Source organism: Oryza brachyantha, chromosome 10, assembly GCF_000231095.2.
Source record: "Oryza brachyantha chromosome 10, ObraRS2, whole genome shotgun sequence".
In the NCBI taxonomy this organism is placed as follows: domain Eukaryota; kingdom Viridiplantae; phylum Streptophyta; class Magnoliopsida; order Poales; family Poaceae; genus Oryza; species Oryza brachyantha.
In genome coordinates, this window is record NC_023172.2 from 10,597,252 (window position 1) to 10,606,820 (window position 9,569).

At 43.3% G+C, this 9,569-nt stretch overlaps 2 protein-coding genes across 7 annotated transcripts; one reads left to right on the forward strand and one right to left on the reverse strand.

Annotated features, from left to right (window-relative positions):
• The first annotated feature begins 453 nt into the window (after positions 1–453).
• On the forward strand, positions 454–4,852 carry LOC102701303 (protein GDAP2 homolog). The gene is made up of 14 exons (XM_015841520.2): positions 454–943; positions 1,028–1,105; positions 1,212–1,267; positions 1,620–1,739; positions 1,878–1,948; positions 2,160–2,253; positions 2,322–2,528; positions 3,090–3,341; positions 3,457–3,565; positions 3,809–3,876; positions 3,972–4,041; positions 4,123–4,197; positions 4,291–4,382; positions 4,469–4,852. The coding sequence occupies exons 1-14, from the start codon at positions 551–553 to the stop codon at positions 4,548–4,550; spliced, it is 1,767 nt and encodes a 588-aa protein (XP_015697006.2). The 5' UTR covers positions 454–550; the 3' UTR covers positions 4,551–4,852.
• Positions 4,853–5,267: 415 nt separating this feature from the next.
• On the reverse strand, positions 5,268–8,209 carry LOC102701583 (pentatricopeptide repeat-containing protein At3g24000, mitochondrial). 6 transcript variants are annotated; one of them, XR_005812574.1, is made up of 3 exons: positions 6,098–8,209; positions 5,814–5,910; positions 5,268–5,611 (listed from the first exon to the last, which is right to left on the reverse strand). XR_005812574.1 is itself a non-coding variant. In XM_040527973.1 (2 exons), the coding sequence occupies exon 1, from the start codon at positions 8,030–8,032 to the stop codon at positions 6,113–6,115; it is 1,920 nt and encodes a 639-aa protein (XP_040383907.1). In that variant the 5' UTR covers positions 8,033–8,209; the 3' UTR covers positions 5,268–5,608; positions 6,098–6,112. The 6 variants fall into 6 exon arrangements, 2 of the variants coding, with proteins under 2 accessions (XP_040383907.1, XP_040383906.1); XR_005812573.1 differs by having other exon boundaries at positions 5,814–5,938; XR_005812575.1 differs by having other exon boundaries at positions 5,268–5,608; positions 5,814–5,950.
• Between the last annotated feature and the right edge of the window lie 1,360 nt (positions 8,210–9,569).

Genomic DNA, 9,569 nt, shown 5'->3' on the forward strand with positions numbered 1-9,569 from the left:
GTTCACGCGGAACGCATCCTAGTGCTAGCACTAGCATCTTCTCCTCCTGCATAGGTGGGCCCACCCATCAAATCCGAGCTGGTATCCACGTCAGCCACGTGGAGGTGCCACGTGAGCCTAGCGGGGAGAGGCGATAGAGTCCAGGGGCCGTCCAGCACGCCTCCGGATCGCATCCCGCTCCCCGAGCCCGTACGGGGTGGAGCTGAGCTACGCACACGCGTGGTGTGCACCTGAGGCGGAGGTATAGGCACTGACAGGGTAGGGACCCAGACATGGTGGGGTCCCCTTGACGGTCGGAGGACAGGTGCGGAGTATCTCGTGCGGCTACGCCCACCCGAGCCGTGAACCCAGACGGCAGTGCCCCGGCTGACACGGTGGGACCGGCGTGGGCTTGAGGCCCACGTGTCGGTGACGAGGTGTCTCCGTCTCTCTCTATCTCTCTCTCTCTCGTCCTCTCTTAACGGCCGCTTGACCTCTCTCCCTCGCCACCACCACCCGCCGCCGCCCCAGCCGCCTAATCCTCCGCGCGATCGAGCCCGCCTCCGCCGCCATGCAGCACCGCTCGCCGGCGGCGGCCACGGGTTCGGGCGAAGCCGCCGCCATGGCGCCAGGCGTGGGCGGCGTCGAGCCGGCCGTGACGCTCGACCAGGTGCCGCGATGGAGCGACCCCGACCAGCGCCTGTACGCGCCGTCCTCGTCCTCGTCCTCGGGTGTCCCCGGGGCAGCGGACGCCGGCGAGGGTGGCGGATCCGAGCCCTCAGCGTCCGCGTTCCTCTCATTCTGCGACCCCCTCACCGGCGACGACGGCGGTGGGGTCTCCGGCGGCGGCCGCGGCGGCGCCTCGCGGTTCCCTGTTGACCACGAGATCAACTCCAGGATCTACCTTTGGAGGGGCCACCCATGGAACCTCGAGGTCGACGCCGTCGTCAACTCCACTAACGAGGTCGCGATTCTCTGCTTTGCTTGTTGTCAATTGAAGAGAATTGGAGCTGTGATGCTAAGGTTGTTGTTTTGGGAATTGCTGCAGAGCTTGGATGAGACACACAGCAGTCCTGGTCTGCACGCCGCAGCAGGGTCTGGGCTTGCAGAGGAATGCTCCACCTTGGTACGGATTGGAAATTGTGACCCTGAGTTGAAATTTTAGAGGATTCTGTTCAATTTGCGGTGTTTGTGAAGTGCCATTTGTTTTTCTTTTTGGTCAATTTTTTCAGGGAGGGTGCAGAACCGGTATGGCGAAGATGACCAATGCGTATGATCTGCCTGCAAGGTTGGTGGTTCCAGCATGTTGTGTATCCAGATTTAAAAAGACCTCAATTTTGTTGATTCCACAATATTCAATTGAATAATTTTACTAAGATGGTACCCAATTATGTATATTGGAAGTTCCTAACTTCATATGCTCACCCAGCTATCAATTTTGCTTGTCAGTACAAATTATATCATACAAATGGCTGTTAAAATCACATAACCTGAAAGTTGAAATTATAGTGGAGTTTGGATGTTACTTTAGAAATTTCAATTTTAATAAAAATCTAACATACATGAAAAAGATGTTGATTACTGTTTCACAATGGTGTGATTTCTTTGTTATACTAAAATGTTTCTCAATTTATTACCAGGAAGGTCATTCATACAGTTGGCCCCAAATATGCTGTCAAGTATCACACAGCTGCGGAGAATGCACTTAGTCATTGCTATCGTTCTTGTCTAGAACTCCTCATTGAGAATGGCCTTGAAAGGTACTTGTTGGATCATTTGGATCAAATGCTTTAATCCTTAGTTAGCATCATTTTCTGGGTTTAAAAATCCATACACTGTGCTGGTTTTGAGTCAACACATCTGGTTAGTAATTTCTGATTGATCTTTTATTTCATTAGCATTGCAATGGGTTGCATCTACACGGAGGCTAAAAACTACCCACGTGAGCCAGCTGCCCATGTGGCAATAAGTGAGTTATTTCTATTCATTGCTTCATTTGTTAATTTTATTCATGCTATTGATTTTATATTATTTATGTTGACTGGCAAAAATGTAGAACTAAATGCTTGTGAACTGCACAAAAGAAAAAAAAACTGTGCCATAGTTACTCTGTTAGTATAATATTAGTTATGGATAGTTTTATGTTCTACTCATGAACTTGCTCTACCCTATCCATGCAGGAACTGTTAGACGTTTTCTGGAGAAACAAAAAAGCAAAATTGCTGGTGTTGTTTTTTGTACTGTATCATCATCTGATACAGAGATATACAAGCGGTAATTAAGCTTAAACCCCCAGATTTGTATTGGTTTTTCATGCATCACTAATAATAAGCATTTGGCAGATTGCTCCCATTATATTTCCCTCGGGACAGACAAGAGGAAGAGATTGCGGTATCTAAACTTCCAGCAGATGTTGGGGATGAGAATGGCGAAACTGTAATAGATGAAAGGAAAATAAGAATAAGACCTTTGCCTGCTGGTGCAGCAGACAGAACTGCGACTACTGCTCCTATAGACCTTCCTTTTGATTCTGGATTGGCATCGAAGAGGTCTGATTGAAATCTTTTATTGCATTATTTACAGTAGATGGACTCACAGTTCACCAGCAGAGACCCAAATACATGATATGCCCCTAATGCTGAATTGCTGATCATACTTTAAGCATTATGTAGCCTTGGTGGTCTGAGATAACAACTCACATCTCTTTGGTTTTCATTTGTGCCAATCAATTTCTCAACCATTTTCATCTTTTTAATCAGCCAATTTTCAGCAGAAATATACTGTTTTCTTGATTAGAGACAACTGAAAATTTTCTATTACTAGCTAAGGGCAAAAGGGACATTTTCTAATACAAATATTGAGTGTCAGAGTGTGATTAGCGATATAGCATGTCATGTGGGTCTAAGGACAGTTTTAAGCCTAAACAAATATGTAGAGGACTTGTGTGGACAAAGTGAAACCTCAAGAGCTAAATTGAGCCTTTGGTGAAAATTGAGAGACTAGATTGGCTATTCACCCTTACTTCTTTAACTTACTGTTTTATACATACCATAAAATAGTAAAGTATTAATCGTGAATGATCTTTTTTAACTTATTTATCTATTCAACAGGAGTTCTTTCAAGTTGGACTCGTATTTGGATCCTTCATTTATGTCGTTAATCAAAGATCCAGATTTGCGGCGCAAGGAACAGTGGGAAAAATCTGCCCAAGCTCAAAAGGGATTTAATTATGCTAAGTTGCTTGGATATGGAGATCTAGCTTGCCCTTCATTATCTGCTGCAGAGGAATATTCACTTCATTCAAGATACCTTGCTAAAGCAAATTCTCTTAACCTTTCAGAGATTGCTGAAATGAAAATAATGTATGTGATGTCTTTCATGCTTTAAGTTTTTTTTTACTTCTGACTAATGTTACTTCTTCTGCCAGTGTGGTGTTGCTCCTTGCCTTAGTCTGATGCTTTATATTGACTCTTGCAGTTATCGAGGTGGAGTTGATAGTGAAGGACGCCCAGTTATGGTTGTTGTTGGTGCACATTTTCTTCTTCGCTGCTTGGATCTTGAACGGTTTGTTCTACACGTAGTAAAAGTAATTGCCCTGTCCTGAAGTTGTTATGCTGTCATATTTTATTTGTTATAATGTATATCAAAAATGCCTTGATGTTTCGGATGGCAGTAGTAAGTAAATATTTGAACTACATGTTTCAGTTAGGCAGTTATATCAGCTTTACCAAAATATTATGGCCGTGGTGTTCTCGATGTGCTTCTGCCATACCCTGTTTTGGTGGTTGCAGTTTAATCTTGAAAAGCTCATATTATTTACTCTTTGCAGGAGTTTGAGCCTTTGATTCAGAAGCCATATACCATTGTCTATTTTCATTCTGCTGCATCATTACAACCGTAAGTGTTCAGTAAATGTCAGTCAGGACATTCCTTATTGTTTGGTTGTTGCATATGTGCATTGTATGTAAAAGGAGCCTTTTGTTCTATTTCAGGCAACCAGATTTAGGATTCATGAAGCGCATACAACAAATATTGGGTCGGAAACATCAGCGTAACCTTCAAGTCAGTATCTTGTCTGTGTGCTGTAGGTAACCCATTTATCCGCTAGTAAGTGCATTCTTCTAACAGAACTCACTGTTACAGGCAATATATGTCCTCCACCCAACGCTGGGTTTGAGAACAGCTATTTTGGCTATGCAGATGTTTGTTGATGGAGAGGTACCTCCTAGCTCAACACATGCTGTTTTTTGCTTTTATGTTTTATTAATATTTTATTGAGATCATTGCATTTTTTAAAAACAATAAAACTAGGTTTGGAAGAAGGTTGTCTATGTGGATAGGCTTGTGCATCTGTTCAGATATGTACCACGTGAACAACTAACTATTCCTGATTTTGTCTTCCAGTAAGTACCCTTACACAAATTCCAGACTTTGGCACATTGCCGCACTTGCTGGAAATCATGCAATATTTATCTACTTAATTTTATAGGCATGATTTGGAGGTGAACGGTGGGAGAGGCCTAATTGTTGACCCAAGAACAAAACACATTTATCAGAGGCCGTCTGGTTGATATGGATGTTTCTGCTGTCCAAAGTTCATTAGTTCTTACTTCACTCTGCCTTCTGATCTTCCTTGTACCAGTATTACATGTTAATGCTCCCTTTTTTTCATTTGCATCTAATTTAAGTCGTTTTGTTCCATTCTTTTGTTTCTCGACCTTTTCGGGAAGGAAAGTTCCGTTTGTATATTTTCATTTTGTATAACCAAATAAAGGTAGTGGTGCATCAGTGTTATTGTAGAACAGTTCAAGTTCCTCCAAGCAGTGATGTCTTGTGCCATAAAATTGTGAAATATTATCTTGTATTATCATCAGGATTGGGTATCGAGAACTTGTTATATGTTTTATAGACAAAATGACAAACAATTCGACTTCGCTCTGCACTTCCAGTTAGTTTAGTGTGCGCAGAGAAACACCTAGCACTAGAAGATTAAGGGATTATTTAGATGGGGCTAAACTTTTTAGCCTCATGTCACATCGGATGTTTAGACACTAATTTAAAGTATTAAACATAGACTAATAAAAAAACTAATTTCATAAATAAGTGGTAATCCGCGAGATGAATTTGTTAAGCCTAATTAATTCATAATTAGAACATGTTTACTGTAGCATCATATAGGCTAATTACGGATTAATTAGGCTCAATAGATTCATCTTACGAATTAGTCCAAGATTATAGATAGGTTTTATTAATAGTCTACGTTTACTATTTATAATAAGCGTATAAACATTCGATGGGACAAGTAACTAAAAATAAGTCTCTTGTCCCAAACACCACCTAAGTTCATTAATCGAGAGGCAAACTTTCAAGGCCAATACAAAACACAATAAATAATCTTGTAGCCAAACATGCATTTTTCACAAAAGTTTCGTCCGGAAAATTACCGTATATAGCTGTGATGGCATAAGATTGTCCGCAGTCGTATTATTCCTTTGTCATGGTCAGAGCTGCATCCTCCCGTTCCATGATAACCTTCTGTTCTGTAGCTGAATAGCGATGCCTGTGCCTATTCCCTATTCCCAGATGCTTACGATGACCACGAGCAAATGAAGGAGATAACTTCTGAGGACTACTGCAAATTATGAATAAAACGGTTCAAAGTAATTCAGCCTTTAAAGGTGTGGCTTCATTACGAAAAGACCTCACCATGCGTAAAATGAAAAATCAATCATAGCACTGTTTATACGTCGCACAGATATGCATAGTATTGTCTTAATCTTTTTTATCTATTTTTCAATATACAAGATTATCTGCAGGACTCTAGCAAAATTTACCTGGAACAAATCCATCTCAAACGTGTAACCAACTAGAGACTGTACGCACCACCATACTCCAAAACAGAGTCCCATATGCCACAACAGAGTCCAAGAGCTACGGTCTCATGAATGATCTTGATTAGCTGTGAAAAATGCTGTTTCCACTATCAAGTAAATCATCCCGAGTGGATTTATGCCTCAAAATTCTTTATATTGCATAAACAGTTTTGTTAGGTGTAGCTACATTAAACATGATTGATAAGCACAATGGCCCATTAGTTAATTTGTTAAGTCATAAATACCTGAGATTAGCGAAATCACCAGTAATCTCCGCATGAACAAGAGCCACTGCTGAAATGATGGAATCTGTTTGTATCCCTGACAACAATCTCCCGCTTGAAAACTTTGGAGACATATTTGAATGCAGAATGGCAATCCCCACATATCCTAATATTCTTCATGATCCGAATGGTTGCCCCTGAAGGCAGGTTGATCAGTGCAAATGCGAGCGCTATCTTCTCACTGTGATACTGTAAATTTGCCTGCCTCTCTCGTTCATCTACATGCAGAAGCACATAATCTGTGTTAGGAGCATACCCTGCTTTCCTAATCTGTATGCTTATCTCCTCCCACTTCTTATATATCTCTTCTGATCTTGGATGGGTGTCATCATTTGCCACAAACATGTGCACTGAATTCTCTATCTCCACCCAACTACACGCAGGTTCCTTCTTCACACCAGTTGCCTTCATCATCTTCCTCACTCTAGCAGCAGCATCCCATTGGCCTGTGGAAGCATATATGTTGTAAAGCAACACAGGTGGACCAGTGTCATCTGGGTCAAGTTCAAATACATGATCGGCTGCAAATTGCCCTATTTTGGCATTCTTATGCATTCTACAAGCCCCAAGCAAGGCTCCCCAAACAGCAGCAGTTGGCTTCATGGGCATTTTAAATATAAAGACAAGAGCATTAGTCAGTAAACCAGCTCGGCCAAGGAGATCAACAACCGTCACGTAGTGGTCAATCGCTGGTTCCAAGTTGTACTCCTTCATCAAGTAAAAGTACCTCTTGCCTTCCTTCACCAGCCCTGCATGGCTACAAGCAGTCAAAATGGAAACGAAAGTAATCTGGTTCAGGTGAATGCCACATTTCCTCATCTCTTCAAAATGGGTGACTGCTTCTCTGCCAAGCCCATACTGTGCAAATGCTGTGAGCATTGAGTTCCAAGTAACTAAATCCTTCTCGTCCACACGGTCAAAAATTTTCCTTGCATCAGTCATGCTCCCTGACTTTGCATACATGTCAAGTATTGTGTTCCCAACAAATGCACTCAGTTTCTGCCCAGATTTAATCATGTGTGCATGCACCCACTTACCCTGTTCAAGTGCACCTATACCAGCAATGGCAGTAAACACACTTGAGTATGTAAAATGTGTTGCCTCAAATCCATTCCTCTGCATCTCAGCAAACTTTAACAGTGTGGTCTCTCCATCTCCCTTTCTTGCAAATCCAGCAATCAACACGCTCCAAGAAACCCCATTCTTTGATTCAAGCTGGTCAAACACCTTAATGGCCAAATCCATTCTTCCACACCTCGCATACATGTCAAGAAGTGTAGTCCCAACATAGACATCATCGTGCCAGTCATACTTCACTGCGAGTGCATGGATCTGTTCCCCGATACCACTGCTTGCGCTAGCACCAGCTGCCTTGAGGAGACTTGCAAATGTGAAATTGTTCGGCTTGAATCGCCCTCTAAGCATCCCAGGGAGCAGCCCAAGGGCCTCATCGGGCATGTCGTTCTGCGTATACCCCGCAATGAGAGAGGTCCAAGAGCACATGTCGCGCCTCGACATTTCGTCGAACACCCGTCGCGCGTCGGCCACACCGCCGCACTTGCAGTACAGGTGGATGAGCGAGTTTTCCAGGAAGACGCTGCCCGCGAGCTGGGAGCCGGCCAGGTGGGCGTGGATCGTCCTGGCATCGCCCAGGCTCTTGTACTGCGCGCAGGCGATGATAAGCGAGTGATAGAGGCGTTGGGTGGCGGCGAGCTCGCCAGCATCCAAGCGATCGAGAGTGCCGCGGAGGCCGGTGGAGGCGGCGGGGACGGGGGTGTCCTCGACGCAGGAGGTGAGGCCGGCCGCTGAGGCGCAGCGTCGAAGGGCGTCTCGGCGGCGGAGAAGGCGGTCGAGGAGGAGAAGACTGCGGCACTGATCTCTCATGGTGGAGGTCATAAGGACACGGGTGGTGCTCGACGCTTTGCCTCAGAGAAGGCGAGAAGGAACGAGGCCGTGGACTTCGAGACGTGACGGCGTGGGGCGCGGCGGCCGGCTGCCAGCGGGACAGCCCCATGGCCAGCCGCCGGCCCACAGCATGAGGACGCCCAAGTCGATCGGTGTAGAGCGTCGAGGGCGGAGAAGGAGCGGGTCGGTGGCGGCGGTAGTGCGTGGAAGGGGCAGAGAGGCGGAGGAGGCGGAGGAGGGAAGTGCGTTGGAGGAGCGGCGCCGACGGCGGCCGCGGTGGGGTTCGGTGTGCGAGCGATGGGAGGCTGCGTCAGCCGTTGGATCGGAGATGAAGTGGGTGTCGATGTTAGCTTGGGCAGAGTTATGGCAGAATGGCGGCCGCACAACAAGTTTGTACTCGCATTTGACATTGTCGAGAGATACTAGCTCTGTGGGATAAAGTAAGATGATTGATTTTTTTAATTAGATCATTTGTTTTATTTAAAAATTTAGTTTAAATATAAAAAAGGTAAGACATGCTTAAAGTTCTTTTGATAACAAAGTATGCCACAAGCAAAATAAATGATATTTCTATAATTTTTTGAATAAGACAAATAGTCAAACATTGCAACCAAAAAGTTAAATATCTTACATTATTAAACGGAGGAAATAAAAAGGATGGGTCGGTATAACATTTACTTATCCTAATCTTTTTTCTGCTTATGTTTATAACCTAAAATTTAAATTTTTAATCTTAAATTTTACCGAAATTTGTTTTTCAACCTTAGTTTTTAGATCGTTAAGAATATGTATATAAAATTTTTATTCATAAACTATTTTTTATTTGTAAATATGTCAGAAAAAACATTCACCCCCTAAGATTATGAGGATTGTTTGTTAAGGAGATGGAGTCATGCGCTAGGTTATTTTTTCCTCGTCCTCTGGTGAGCTTAGACTCATTCTAGCAACATAGTAGTTCTAGGGCATCCTAATCCTCTTTTGATTAAGGTTGGTTGTATTTTAAGGACTTATTTCTTGATGTTCTCGAATTGAGTGTTAGACAACGTGTGTAATCTAGGTTCACATGATCACAGTTAGTTCTTCTTAAATTCCATGATGGACTCCATGGAAATTTGTTGTGAAGTCTAGTGAAGCTCGTACTAAAATCCATGAGTGAAAAACAAACCTTCAACATATGTCATTCCCATAGAGGCAAATGAAGAAGATTATCCGTTAACAAGTGGTGTACACATCAAATATGTTGTCCTAGCGGCAATGTTGCATCACCCTATTAATTTTATCCATTACTTATGCATGGGTTTCATCTGGAATTTGGTTTTCTTAGTTCAATTAGCATTACTTTACCTTCCGAAAGGATGGTTTTTCACTTTTCGTAATATATTCAGCACTTATTCCCTAAGCTTTGTCTTTATTATATAGTAAAAGTTATAGAATTGCTAACCATCATTCCGCATAAAATCTATCCCCAAATCTAGCAGATTTTAGGCTACTGGATGTGTTTCACTATTCGTGCTCTAGTGCCCTTCTT